Source organism: Zerene cesonia, chromosome 3, assembly GCF_012273895.1.
Source record: "Zerene cesonia ecotype Mississippi chromosome 3, Zerene_cesonia_1.1, whole genome shotgun sequence".
Taxonomy (NCBI): Eukaryota; Metazoa; Arthropoda; class Insecta; order Lepidoptera; family Pieridae; genus Zerene; species Zerene cesonia.
The window spans coordinates 7,722,432-7,738,473 of record NC_052104.1 but is presented as its reverse complement, the minus strand read 5'-3'; the positions used below and the strand labels follow the sequence as shown (position 1 = coordinate 7,738,473).

Below are 16,042 nucleotides of genomic sequence, written 5' to 3'. Positions count from 1 at the left end.
TCGAAAACCATTAAACCAATGACAGAACATTGGAATAGATAGAAAATTAGACTTTTTTTTATTTTTTATGTCATAGCGGGCAACTGAGCTGGTGGTTCGCCTGATGGTAAGCGATCACTACCGCCCATGAACATTCGCAGAGGCTCAGACCTCTGAGAATGCGCTGCCCGCTTTTAAGGGATAAGGGATAAGGAAAGGCCCAATTCGTGCCGAAGCATGCTCGACTTCCACAATAGACTTTTTTCAAATTGGTTTAATACAAGTAATTCACCTTTTTACGTTGAGCCAAAAACAAAAGCATTTATTTGAGCAGGTAATTGCTTTTAAAGACGTTCAATTTTTCAACTGAAAATTAATTTTATCTTCTTGTTGAATTGTTTTTAGACCTTTTATTCATCAAACATTTAAAATATTGTTGTTTTGTTAATATCTAAAGACTTAGGTATCAAATTATTTTTATAATTAACGTTTCTTTTCTTGTTCATTCTTTTCTTTTTAAGCAACAAAAATATTTGATAACATTTACGTATTCTTACATTAACTTATTCAGCAATGTCTTTGAAATATTTATCATATATATTTTAACTCCTATCTTTAATACCTCATACGATGACCTTGTGGTTAACGTCTTAATTATACAGAGCTTTCTTTCAATATTAATTGAAAACTTCGTCTAACTAAAATGGCGTTTTTCATACATACGAATCTACATACCCCTGCCTTAGCTTAGATAACTAGCAGAATCAAATTCGAATCCACATAATTGTAACTACTAAATATTAAAATAATTGTAGCCATAGATAACATAAAACACATATTTCCCATAGCTACTATGCGATTGAACTAAGAATAGGATCTATTCAACGCCATTTGCTGACATCGTCGATAAGTTTTAATCTATACGAATAAATAACCTAAAAATATACTTGACATTTGGGTTTCAATTTAATAAAATAAAAACGGCGGGAAGAGAAAAAAAGTAGAATCCAAAATGGATACCAAAGTACATCGTATGTTTCAAATGATATTTCACATTAAATTGACACATTCTTTATGTGTAATTTTCTTTGAATTTCCTCGAATCGCTAGAATTCCGTAGTACGCTATTATATTTAATATCATCAAAAGACTTGTCTTGATACACTGATAAATAATACAAAAACAAATCCTGTTCAACGACGAAACGGAGACAAAAAGAAATAAAACAGTCAACCTCTAAAACTGCATTCTACAGAGAGATAAGTGAATCACCAACCACACTAAATGTGGAAACTTCATTCAACCAGAATAAATTCATTTTGAGATAACATACTTGAAAACTTTGAAAAGAAAACAGTGATTGTTTATTTTTATAAAGACACGGACAGAATGTTGCGCTCGCGGGTGGACTTAACTTTATGAAGCAGTTTATACAAAACATTTCAGTTACCATGTCGAAAATTGAAAACACTTTGACACGAACTAGCACGAACTAGCACGAACTAATGTATAATTGTTTATACCTGTGTTTAATTTTAAGAAAGTTAATAAATCCCTACTATTACAAATGCGAAACTCTGTTTTTTTTCGACTTGTCTATCTGTCAGTATTTTGTTCACTCCTAAGCCACTATACCGATTTAGATGAAATTTTATATGGAGATAGTTTGAAATCTGAGAAAGGACGTATACGTAGAAAGGATATTTTTCCCGTTTTTCGTTTATTCCGAAAGTCTCGGAGTAACAGTAATTATGCGGAGAAAATGGACTTTATTTTTTTTTTTATTTTCGACTGTGCGGGCAAAGCCGCCGTTAGAGAGCTAGTAGCTAAGAAACAACAATTCTGCTACTTAAAATAAATTCATCACATGCTATATTAGATTGCAAAATCTTGTAGAAGGGCGATTTATGAGAGTCTACTCAATTACCAGCACGCATCAAAGCCGACAATATTCTTTCCTAATTTGTGGGCATAGCTTTGTATTTAGGTGCGTTTGATGTGGGTTTTCCATCAGGAATTATAACTGCCAATATTAATGAAAAATTCAACCATAAAATAGACACTCTGCCGTCAATATGTGAAGTTCTCTTTATTGGATATGCAAAACACATATTTCGTAATACACAATACTACATACATGTACACGTTCTTACATCCACAAACATGTCTGAAAGTTTACGTGGTATCGATCGTAGTTGCCTTGCCAAACGTTACGTAACGGTTGCGAGTTTTGAACGCTTGTTGTTAACAAATCGTGGCTATACCGTAGTATCTTTGGGGCTAGTAGCCTGAAGTATTGCAGATTGGTTTTCTGTACACATTTAGCAAGATCCTGTTTGCTTGTAGCGTGTGACGTAACTGTACTGGCTAGTTAGGATGAACTACAGATGGTATATTACAGCTGGAAATATGTATCATGTGAGACCACAGGTTTGGTATTGGATAATATTACATTAAATAGACTGAATTTTACAAATATCAGACTCTTTAGAAGATTTCATTATTGAAAATTTAACCTAAGAAGAGACATTTCATACCTGTGATTTGTTCGTTCATTCTGGTAACCAAGGCCTCATTTCAGCGGGAGTCGAAATCGAAATTTAGCCTTTTGTATCACTAATTCGCAAACCGCAGCATGATGGAGATTATGTAACTTGGTTTAGAATAGTTTATCTCATGTACTTTAATTACTCCAGGTTCAAAATTCTCTAGGTTCAAAATAGTACAATAGTACAGTTAGAATATTGAAGTGTATTTTAGAAGTAAATTTGGAGTATTTTTCCGATATTTCCCCTAGAAGTCGTTTAGACAACAATGTAACTTAATATAGGAAAAATAATATAAACACTGTTTTTCTGTCTTGGAATTAAAGTGTCGTTATTGAAAAGTCCTTTAAAAATAAACACAGATCTCATTTAATTATCTGCGCTATTCTCCAATATTTGCTGAAAGGGCTTATCAAATCGGTCCATCTAAAATCTGATACACGGTAAAACCCAATTTCAAACAACAACAAGTATGCCAGCCTATCACAACAGCGCATAAAAATAGTTCATCCAACCTTTATAGTTTGAGAAGCCTCTACCCATTTTAATAGCTCACTCCATAGGCGTACGTAATTATTCTCTTGGACTCAATGGCTCATAAACAGGAAATACGCAGGCTTCGTATAGAGGATTCTAGCACCGTCACCTAACATTACTGCCGTAATGAAAACCGCCGAACCCATGTTCATTTGAAACAGAATATCCAGAGATAACACGTTGATTGCAAGCCGCAGGCGTGATAAAGCCTCTAATTTGGAAAGCTGGCGATTTAGAATATTGCGTCTTTTTAAGTAGACAATAAACTTTGCAAATTACAATAATTAATTCTTTGTTTTATTTGCTTATGGATTGCGACAGTGTTAAATACTTGTTGTTTTTTTACATGTTCCTAGAATTTATTTCCATCCTGCCTTCATTTATATTTCCTTCTTTTATTTTCTTTACAGGTATTTCTCCAATGTGCCAAGTTTGTTCATATAGTTTTTGTTATTGTTCATAATTAGTAAAATCAACACGTAAAATGAATTCTTCTGTGTTTGACTTGTCAAAAAACGTATAGTCGGTGATGTTTATAAAAATATGTATTATGCTTATACCTATGAATATCAACGATGTTTTTACTTGCGAAACGATCATAGAACTATACGGTTGATCGGTATCACAAGGACCAAAATCAATAAATATAGGTACACGCAACCCATAAAGGTCCTTACAGCTATAAATTCTGCCCAAAACTATAACCGGTGTGGCTAAAACCTATCCTTGCGATTATGAACACCTGGTCCCGCGTGGAAATTGATAAATATTTGTATGTAGCGTTATGTTTCAGTAAAAGTGTAAGATTTTTCGTTGGCAATCAACTCTCCCTTTCCTAATTTTTAGATCTTGAGCAAATTTTTTTGGGACGGTGTATGATCGAATTACATAGTGCCGAAAGAAGTCGCAAAAGGATTTAGTGAAATAAGTATAAATTTTCTTGTAAAATAATGTTTTTATTCGACTTCATTAATAGTAAACGTTCTAAATAAAGTAGCATAAAAATTGATTAAAACACCCTTTATTCCACAATGCACAGCTATAATAAATATGAATGAATTAATTGCCATATTCTACAATCATGAATAAAATTACATATTATAAAACAAAGCAACATTACAATAAATCAAAATTTATACAGACAAAAACCAATTAATACCATATTAAATCATAACAATATTCACTTCAAATTAATAAAAAAACATTGTACATTTCAAGTATTTGAATCAATTAATTCTCATAACATTATGTTTTTATACCAAGTTAATTAAGAACGGGCGAAATTTGATAAATCCATCCATTTATGAATTTCATGTGATTCTCAATACGAAAAGTAATTGAACTCGATGCAATGAAACTTTGCGTCGATTTTAGCTACAGCCTGGGGACATGACAATCTGTTTTCGTTGTATCGCTTATTAACTTTTGCTGGTAACATAGTAATTATTGGAAATTATAGTTATGCCCTCAGGTATTATATGAAAAGTAAACAATAATGATATACGCATAACAGAAATTATTTACTTCGTTTGTATTAAGATATTACTATGTCTGTATGGAAAGAATTAAGGTAAGGATCAGAGACAATATGTTCTTTTGTCCACAGAGTATATGTGTGTATGAAATAAAAAAAAAATATAATGTGGGTAGTAAAAAATCACCAGATGTGTGATCAATGACAATGTTGAATTATTTACTAATATAATACTCGAAATAAATCTATGAAGCAGTTGTCATTAATAACTATTTTAATTAGAAAATGTGGTATTTTTTTTCCTTCCACCCATAATATCAACTAATTATCTGAGTGTCAATATTAAAATAGACCTTTTTTGTCACAGAATAAACATGTCCATCTCCGAGTTCAGACGGAAGAAGCTCCTCTATGTCTTCAACGTTTTCTTCGGTAAGATTTTTTTGAATTATATTATAGCACTATTAAGCAAGCAGTGGTGGCTCAGTGGTGAGGACCTCGGACTTCAAAATCGATAAGTCGGGGTTCGAGACCGGGCGAGCGCGCAAGAAATAAATTGATTTTTCAATTTATCTGCGCATGAAGATAACATCACCACTGCTTAAACGGTGAAGGAAAACATCGTGAGGAAACCGGCATGTCCAAGAATTAAAAGTTCGACGGCATGTGACATCTGCCAACCCGCACTTGGCCAGCGTGGCGGATTATGGCCTGAACCCTCATAGGAGGCCCGTGTCCCAGCAGTGGGAACATATATATGGGCTGCTGATGATAGCACTATTTGATCTTTTCACTTTTGAATTTCGTATTATTTTATTATATTCTGTTACCATGACAACAGACAATCTAACAAATTCTATCAGAATGTTACGATTCTTTGCACAACATTTTAAAATTTTATACGCTTATTATGTCAATCCAAATCTAATGAAAAAACGAAAATCCGTTGTATTTTAAATTGTGTAATACGGTGTATTTCACGAGTTGGAATTTAGATATAATAAATCAAGTTTTCAATAGTGAAAATAAACAAAAACCAGCAAGATTTTTAATCACAATAATTTATTTCTAGATGTCAATCAGAGCGGTACTATTGAACGAAAGGACTTCGAGCTGGCCATAGAGGTGACATGCAATTTTTATTTTTATTTTAAAAGAATATTAATAATTATTCCATTTTCAAATGATTCTGCTAGATCGCTATTCACAGATAACATAAAAATGAAACTAAACAATAATTCAAGTAAAAAAAATTACAAACACGATCCTAAATATCAACTCATTTTGAATTAATAAAAGTTTAAATCAATTGAAAAATAATATCTGATGATATTACGTAAGCTTGAGCCTATAAGACTAACTCTTCACTTATTCCGTAATTATAACGCTTATTCACATTTAATATTATACAGAAAATCTGCAGTCTGCGCGGCTGGAAGCCTGGTGATGCTAAGCACTCAGAGACTCACGAAGTAATGATACAAATCTGGGACGGTCTTAGAAAACGAGCTGACTCCAATAAAGATGGGCAGGTAATTACTGACCTGTTTATTATATGCTTGTTGCGCCTCACGGTTTTGCCCGCATATTTTAGGAATATTGGTTGCGGCGTGGTGTTGCATAAGGTTGCATAAAGCAGCTAGTCTTTTCTCGGCTTCGCTCCGATTTTCACAGGATAAAAAACCAAATTATTATATTGAATTTAGATTTAGTCGTATTTTTATAACATTTTTATAGACTATCTATGGGGTTGTTATTTTATAGACTATCTATGGATGTTATCCTATTATAAATGCGAAAGTTTGTGATGATGGATGTATGTATGTTTCTTTCTGTTTCTCGCGAAAAACACTTTTTTTGAAAACGAACTTTTAAATGTAATCGTTTCTATAACAAGGGGACTAGGTAAATCATAATTAACATGCTCTTATCAGTTTCACCTGAATGTTTGTATATAAAAAACTCCTTTAGACTCTACACTTTCATAATGACAGATTTAATTCAAAACTATAACACTTAACAAGGATCAGTTACAATGCAATAATTTCACGAGTTTATTTTATTATCCTGAATAGGATTGCCGGGATTAAATATCACATATACTCTGAAAAAAGAGACATTTTAGGTGATTATATAACTGAAGAGGGGTCGAACGGATTGACCGCCAATAGTAAACACAGGAGGTCCGTTTCCATTTCTTCACACTTCCCAATCCATTCCTTCTTTCCCTTCGTCAATCCTTTCCTTATCCCTTACCCCTTATAAGCGGGCAGCGCATTCACAGAGGCACGATCTTTACGACTGTTCATGGTGGTGATCGCTTTCCATCAGACGAACCACCAGCTCAAATGTCCGCTACTGTATAAAAAAGCACGTGATCACCAATAAAAATGTCAAGCACATTTATTTTCATAGCCCCGTTGGACTTTGTACGTGTTATGCAGATAATTTCCGATATTCATGGTCCCGCTGTGACTGGCAATCGATTTGGTCGTAAAGGGATTTGTAAACGGAGGTACTACTCGTACGAATGACCCATATGGGACAATAAGAGGGATTAGAATTGTTTCCCTTGTGCTAAAATAACGTTTGAACTCTATTTGGGAACGAAATGGGGATAAATTACGACATTTCTAAAAGCTGAATGAGGGTGTATGCGTTTTTTATTATTGGTCCATTTTGTGATTAATGATATTTGAAATTTTAATGATTTAAATTTAAAAACTAGTTATTAAAGGTATTCTCTTTATACGTAGTCATTAAATTCCAAATAATAAATACGAAAGTGAGTTTTTTGTCTGTCTTTCTTTCACTTCGCAACAGAATGATTTTATTGTATGTTTTTTGTGTTTAACGATAGTTAGGTTAGTTCTCACCCTGAGAGTGATATAGGCTACTTTTCATCATGGTGGAACATCTCATTTCCATAGGAATTTCCTTTGAGTATATGGACAAAACCGCGGGCGGTAAGCAAGTATAATATAATAAATGCAAGTGTCTTTCTTTGTTTGCCTTTCTTCCGCATGTTATATTTTTAAACAAAGTAAATCATAAGGTAAAATTTTTCGTGGTCTCATAAACTTATTAAGAATTGTTATAACTAATTTCATTATGAAAGTTATTGTGAATACAAATTTTATTGACAAAATAAAAAAAAATATTCTGTATGTCAAACTTAACTTTTTTATTGGCCTTATAAACCCCATAATTTGGCGGGCCGGAACCCATAAAATAAATGTTGCGGTAGCCCATTTATCACCGGACTACCCATAAAAATTAATCCCATCAGTCTCGCTTTAATCATTCTGAACTCATTTTTCACTGAAACGGCTCGCAGTTGGCTTTCATTTAGACAATAACGCTTAATTTTTTATACATGACCCAAATGTATGCAATTCTATATTGTTGCTATGCCAGGGAAAAGATACATACCTAAATATATAACTAACCTACCAAATATGGATCTAAATATGGTAATAATAATAAGCGTGTGTACGAATGTATAATTATAGATGACTAACGATCCGCCCCGGCTTCGCCCGTACTACATAGCTAACATATAGCACTAAGAGATCACGTATCTACACAATGGTAAAAGCTAATATTATAATTGGCTAATATGCTTTATGAACGTCACCTATAAGAACATGTTAAAACCACACTTATGCAAATAAAGATTATTATTATAATATTATTATATTATAAAGAATGTTTGACCAACAGTCAATACAGAGATAGGCATATATAGGAAGTATAACATTAATCATTCCAAATTTTATTTTCATTATAAATTCTTTACAAAATTCCTTAACGCTACACCTCGTTGGATAGCTGATGTATATGCATCACAAGCTGTTGCCCGCGTGGAAAAAATACAATATATCACAATATTTTCTACACGGATGCATGTCATATTTCAGCCCGATCGGTCAAGTAGTTTGGGCTATGCGTTGATAGATCAATCAGTCAGTCACCCTTATGTTTTAATGTACTAAAAAGATTAATTTCATTCGAATATCTAAATACATCGAAAATATTCCAGAAAGTTCTATCACCGGATTAAAGTATTGCGCAGATAAAATAGGTTTCAGATTCGAGAAAAACCTAAATAAACTGAAATCCCGTTAAGCGAGTTACACTTTACGACGTTCAATTTTATCTCTCTTTTATCTAATGTTGTTTTAATGTCCTGGGATTAAAGATCTTTGGAAAGATTAGGTCCGTATATAAGAGAATGAGAAATGCTTTTGTCGCTCGCCATATATTGTTCGTCTCTCTTCCGACACGTTTTTCTTAAGGATCATTTAAGAACTGTGAGACAACATTTAACTAAGAGATTGCTCTTTTTCTGATTACGAACAACTAAATGTAATTTGAAGAAATAGTAAGTCAATGTAACTCGCATTGCGATATTATACATCTAAGACTGTACAAAATTCTAATTAATTATGGTCAACAAACGAATAAGAATTCTATGTTCTAAAATTGAATATATAAACTTATCCCGTATCCACTTAAACTACATTTTCTCCCTTTCTTACCTCTAAAAATATTCTATAACTGAAAGAGATAGACAGAGAATACTTCGCACTGTCACAATGATCCCATAATATATCCAGAAACGTTCTGCCCCAGGTATCCGTAGAAGAATGGGTGTCCATGTGGAACGACTACGCTCAGAACCCGTCCGCGGCTCTCAAGTGGCAGCAGCAGTACTGCCACTTCATGTTCCAGCTGGAAGACGCGAGTGCTGATGGCACCATTGATTGTGACGAGTTCACCACAGTCTGCTCTTCTTATGGCATCAATCCGCAGGAATGCAAAGCCGCTTTTGGCAAGATGGCTAAGGTAATCTTAGAATTATTGTAATTCATATGTACCCTCCTTTAATATATGTATTGATGTTTTTTGAGTTACTTAAAGATTTTTGATATTTTATACTAATCATATCGAATACAATATCTTAAATATAACTCAACTAATTCCCTGTAGTAAGCCTGCAAATTAATAAATCTTTCATTTAATGTTGTAAAAAAACATTTTTGGCTTAAAGTCAAGATAATTTTTCGTTTAAATGTATTAAAAATATCACAGTAAAGAAACGCACAAGATATATACCGGAAATCATGAATTTTGTTTTTATAACACCATCGAATACAAGATTGCGTGACTAAATCGCATTCTGTTGTTAATAGCATAGAAATAATATAGTCATCGGCTTCCAACAATCCCCTAATTTACCTCAGAACAATAAGGCATTGATTTTCTAAGTTAGGTTAGCTTTAGTCTTCTTAAATAGCGCCAATACTTACATAGTCTTAAATTTCAACCTCAAAGCATCAGGCCCAAATCTTATTTTTTATGTAAATTATGATCATTTCTATTAATAACATTAAACAATTAATAGATCTTGGGATTATTTACAATCTTGTCGTTGTTTTTATATCAATTAATGTTTGTATTACAAAAAAATAATCATAACAAAAATCATGTATTTTCAGAAATTGTAGCAAAACTGAAACACTCCAAGCAAAATGTAATCTTATCAGCCCCAACATAAAGCAGTAGTTCTAAACCCGAGATTTACACAAACATAACACAGTTAATTAAATTTTCTGAGAACATCTAATTCACTCCAACAGGGCAAGGCAAACGTCTCGTGGGAGGAGTTCCAGGAACTTTGGAAGGAGTATTTCTCCACTGAGGACCCTAACGCGCCCGGAAACTTCATTTTTGGAAGGACCAGCTTCTAAGGGAAACCCGTGGAAAGATCTAGAACATTCCATTTAGATTCGAGGACCGTTTTAAATCGAGTCCAACGCGGGCACAATTGGATTAAATTTTCTGAAATAATGAACGCCCGCGGGGACTGCGTCAACATTACATTTTAATTTTGCGTGGTGTTCAAAATGTATTAGCGTAATTTACTCTTCTATAGTCTTTCTAGACTCGTTTTCATCCTCTTAAAGCTCAAATTAGAAATTTTCAATCTTAGCTATATACAACGAACGTTTACGAATATTTCTTGTAATTGTAATTGTGGTTCGAAATTCTTTTTAATAGTGTTTAATTTTTTTTTAATCAATCGAATATTAAGATAACTGCCATCAACGCAAACATATTCAATTCCAATTTTAAAACATTTATTATATACTATTGGAATTTTAATTATTTGTTTGAAATTTATAAATTTTATCGTTATAATCCGCTATTACACACCTAGATCAATTTATTGTATGTATATATTATAATTAAATAATTGAAATAAATGATTTAATGTCCTTCCGATACGTGTTTTATTTTAACATAGCCCATAGTATAGACATGCTTCAAATATGCATATAAAACTTAAAATATCGACTCTTGTACTCTTCATACTTTAAGGTGACATTGAAGTTATAAATAATAATAACTAGCAAACCCGGCGAACTCCGTTTCGCCACCAGATGGCTGTATGTGAAAAATGATTTTCACACTTTTCTGTTGAAATTTTTCCTGAATGTTCTTTGCTATAAACCTCACGGAGCTCGAGACCTTTCCAACGAATGCAAAACCATGGAAATCGGTTCGTGCGTTCTGGAGTTATAGCGTCAGGAAGGAAAACCCGACTTATTTTTATATAGTAGATATATTTAGGACACAAAAACCTATATATAATATGTTAACCCCATCACAATCATCATCATTCTAGTGTATCGAACTTAAACTATTCTAAAAGAAAGAAATAACGTTTATTTGTATTATTCTATATTAAAAAACAAAGAATTATTTATACCATACAGATAATTAAACAGTATTTTTTGGGATAACATATTTTAAAACCATAAATCTTATAATTACATAAATTTCATCGAGGATGCTCAAAGTACACTCATTTTATTAAAACGAAAATTTAGAAAGAAAACACACCTATAAAGGAACAAGTCAAATTTCTAAAGAGCATTATTACAAATCATTGATATAAAGTTGAAATTTTTATGCGGTTGAAGTGAGCCGGTTTTCAAGAAAATTACCCTAATTTGCTAACCATTTTCGAAGTTACCACAAGTTATAAAACATAACCGAATGGTTTTACGGTGCCTAACTGTCTACACAGTAGCGTAAATTATACCTATAAAATGGTAATGAAGAGGCGCTTTCGTTCAGCATATGAAAGAACTTACTTTGTTTGTTTATTTATTATAAAAGGAACATTTAATATAACAAATACTGAAAATACTTACCAATATTATATAATGCTTAAAATATATTTTGAGATAATAGGTAACATAAGAACAATTTTACTATTATTAAAATTTAATCCAAACTTTTACTTCTCACGTACAGATGAGATGTATTCTAAAATTTCCAACGTATTTGGCTAGTCAATTAAATTGGTAAAAAATAGTATAGTAAATATACCATCCATAAAGAAAGGGATTTGAGAACCTTCTTAATTTTTCAGAACGGCTATTACAAATGCTGGTTTTAAAATTATTAAATTACGTCACGCCAGAGTCTTGTAGTTTACACACGAGACTTTCTTTTATTAGGTTAATGACTGTGAAATTGATTAAAACAACGATTTATATGATTGACTTCCAAATTAAACTGTAAGAGCGTCGTCACATCAAGTGGCTGGCTCTCCTTAGAGATTCAAGGTTTGGAGAACATTTAAAATACAGTTGATTTATGGAATAAAATAGCAATACTGTAAAAAAGTGTATTATTTTAATATTGTAAGTATTTTCATTTTTTAATCGACGGTCCTATACATAAAGGTTCTGTAATTGACTGTTTAATAGAACTATAGATTTAAAAAATAATTATCAAAATCTATATTAGGAGTCTGGGTTTCATGTTCTATTTGATTTATAATTTGTTGAATAAATGATTTTTATTTTTTTTTTTTTGTATCTGCATATACCTTTCTACCATTTTTCTAGTTTCTACCATATCCACACTTTGATGTTTCGCTATTTCAAACAATTGATTTTTAGACTACTTTAAACTCTAAAGGATATATAAATTCGGAAGATATTCCTTTAATGATCCCCAAAGTCCCCGGGGAGAGGTAACACTCCAAATTCAACAATAAGACCAAATGTCAACAATACCCACACGAAAAGAATCATGTCAATTGGTTGAGAACCCACGGAGTTAATTACTAACAAAACCAAACAAAATACAATTGAGAACCTACGTCGTGTTTGGCACTTGGGTTGGCAATTAATATGGTGTGATATAACACCATATCGCAACTCATAAACGAACAAATACATTTCCCAAAGCCTCGTCACACTATCACACTAATATTATAAATGTGAAAGTTTGTTTGTTTGGATGTTTGTCCGTCAATCCCACTGAAACTGAATTGATTTTGATGAAATTTTGTATACAGGCAGGGTATGAGTTGACTTGGGTGATAAGGTACTTTTTGTACCGATTAAATGCTCCCTTGAGTTTAAAGAGGAATCTTGATATCCGGGCGGAGCCGGGACGAGAGTCTGGTTAATCATAATCCGTTTAAAGGCAAATAGCAAACAATCCTGGAATGTGTGTTAACATTGGATTTACGAAGTGAGGAAATGTGAATATTTGTTTTGCGGAATTTATATATAATTCGTAAATTGCTCGGAAATATATTAAATAAATTGTATTAGACACATTTATGATATGTGTATAGACTTTAGTCTGAAAATTGGTTATGGAGGACTGAAACGACACGCGTATTTGATTAGATTTAACACATAACTGGTGACCTATTCATTTACAATATTCCGGCTTCGCCCGTGGTACATATGCACACAAAAAGTAAAGTCCCGTGTCCCCTAGATGGGTATGGGGCAGATAATATACATCTGTTTCACTGATCGATTTTTTTATGGACCTACTTAGTGATCAGCCTTCTGTGTCCTGCCAGACCGAGATTATATTTTTGTGCGTAACTACTGGGAATCGAACATAGGACCCCTCGGTTCTACGATCACGCGTTAACCACTGTACTAAGGAGGCGATCGCACTAGGATCACGTAAATATTAAACGTAAAACAATTCTAGAAATCGATCTGAATACAAACTGGTATTGTAATCCTTATTACAGATTAAGAAACTTCAGTTAGAAAAGCTTATGGATTCTTTATATAAAACTAGCATTCCGTCCGCGGCTTTGCGCGCGTAGTCACGGGTAAGATAGACTCGGGGCGTTACCGACAAAGTTCCCGTTCCCGTTAGATTTCCGGGATAAAAACTACCCTATGTCCTTTCTCGGGTCTAAAACAATCTCTGTACCAAATTTCAACATAATCGGTTTAGCCGTTCTTGAGTTATAAATAGTGTAACTAACACGACTTTCTTTTATATATATAGATAATACATAATCATGCGGAGTGCAGACTGTATACTACATTTGTATGTATAAGTCCACTTAAGCGTCATTTAAAATTAATTTAGAACTGTTTAAAGCTACGAATAAGAAAATAAAAAAACCTTGTTTCTTTCCCATTATCGTAACAAAATTAAAAATTCCCTCGTCCTCTGACTGACCTACTGATTTATCATTTTTTGTATTTATTCAGTTGATTATGAATCAATGTTTGTATTTCGTTAAACCTTGGCTTCGCATCAGTATGTTTTGGCTATGGGCGAAGTGATTGAAAAGTATTTTGTAATGTAAAAATAAAATTGTTATTAAAATAGAATACAATTGGGAAGACTATTTTGTAATTTTTTATTATTGAATAAAGCGATTTATGCAAGTTGTTTTTAAATCTAAGACATTTAATGTGGCCGAATGCGGGGTTTAAACCCACGTCATTCGCCGTACCAGGGAAATTTTTATATTCTTATAAAATTTCTTATATATCAGTGATATTCTGATTAACCTCCGTAAATACAGTGGCTTCTTAAACCTTGAAATATATGTTGGTTAATATTAGTATCGTTATCTCGCGGTATCTATTCATTCAATACTTATTATCACTATCACCAGATAGTATAATGCAAAGTCGCTTTCTCTGTCCCTATGTCCCTATGTGTGCTTAAATCTTTCAAACTGCGTAACGGATTTTGATGCGTTGTTTAATAGATAGAATGATTCAAGAGGAAGGTCTATACGTATAAAGGTCTCAGCACACTAATGGGAACGGAAAGGGATCGTAACCGTATCGCCTCGAGTCGTTCAGAATGGTTTGTATTAAACTCCCTACTGCAACGCACACTAATCGGAATCGTAACGTGATCGCCTCCCCTCAGAACAGTCTCCGAACTTGCAATTCCCGCTCTTACGGCTTATCGTCTCCGCGCCTACGGCTCATCGTCCCCGCGCTTACGTCTCTCCGTCCCGTCATATGAAAATAAATGGCGGCGAGGCGTAAGCGCGGTGTCGCCTAGCCGTAGCCGAGTTGACGTACAGGCGCTGCTGATACGCTTTCATTACGTGCATACGGTAGGTTGACGCCTGGTTGACAGCGAGGTGAAAGGCGTTACGGTTACGATCCCTTTCCGATTCCATTAGTGTGCTGAGACCTTAATAACACCAATAAACTACTTCGAATATAACGCATGCGAAGCCACAAGCAAAAGCTAGTGTTCTATAAAGAAGACAAATGACACCCCTTTATATTCAGTAAATAAACAGGTATGAAAAATCATGACAAATGAATGTATCTTTCCAACCGGAGCTAATGTATGCGAAGAATAAATCATTTTGCAGTCAACTCATTGCGACTCATGCACGTGACAAGGATTTATATTATGCATTCAATAAAGACATTATTATTTTCATAACTTTATTTGTAGTAGCGGAGTTCGCTTTTAGAAGGGTCTTTTTGCCAAATTTAAGAGCTGACAAAATATACGTTTTCGCGGCGTATCCTGGCCAAAAGAACTGATGTGTGAATAAGCATTTCATCATTAGTATTTTCATATGTATACGATACTAGCTGCACTCCGCGATTTCACCCGTGTAAGTTCGTATCCCGTAGGAATATCGGAATAAGTTGCCTATATATTATTCCAGTTCTCTAGCTTTCTACGTACCAAATTTCATTGCAATCGGTTCATAAGTATTTGCGTGAAAGAGCAACAAACATACACACATCCTTACAAACTTTCGCATTTATAATATTAGTAGGATATTAAAGGATGGTAAAACAATCGATAAGGTATCAATTGCTTATTGGAGACGATGATCACTTAACACCAAGTGCATCGCGCGCTTGGTGCTTGTACTTATAGAACAGTAGTAACATTTTTTTTTCCTTTATTGTGTGTATTTTACAAATGCACTGCATGTAAGTAAATTTTGAGTTAAAGTTATAAACGATCAGTGCTTGTAACAGACTACAGAAAATCCTGTGTTAGTTTTATGACTTAATCTAGTATTATTATTCTTGTGTATGATTTTACTCGCGTATAATACTCGCGTATTATACATTTAGACATTTATTCATTATATTATTAACCCAAAGTTTCGAACACTTTACAGCGAGCGTGTTCTCGGGGAGAATGCCCGTGACCACGCGTG

At 33.4% G+C, this 16,042-nt stretch overlaps 1 protein-coding gene across 1 annotated transcript in view; it reads left to right on the top strand.

The window, feature by feature from the left end:
* Positions 1 to 10,822, top strand: part of LOC119837548 (calexcitin-1) — a 41,204-nt gene extending 30,382 nt beyond the window's left edge. Inside the window, exons 3-7 of the mRNA XM_038363157.1 lie at positions 4,904 to 4,968; positions 5,609 to 5,661; positions 5,949 to 6,068; positions 9,172 to 9,384; positions 10,179 to 10,822. Coding sequence (XP_038219085.1) covers positions 4,911 to 4,968; positions 5,609 to 5,661; positions 5,949 to 6,068; positions 9,172 to 9,384; positions 10,179 to 10,289 — 555 coding nt within the window. The 5' untranslated portion in view covers positions 4,904 to 4,910 and the 3' untranslated portion in view covers positions 10,290 to 10,822. The remainder of the gene's footprint in view (positions 1 to 4,903; positions 4,969 to 5,608; positions 5,662 to 5,948; positions 6,069 to 9,171; positions 9,385 to 10,178) is intronic.
* The last annotated feature ends 5,220 nt before the right edge of the window (positions 10,823 to 16,042 follow it).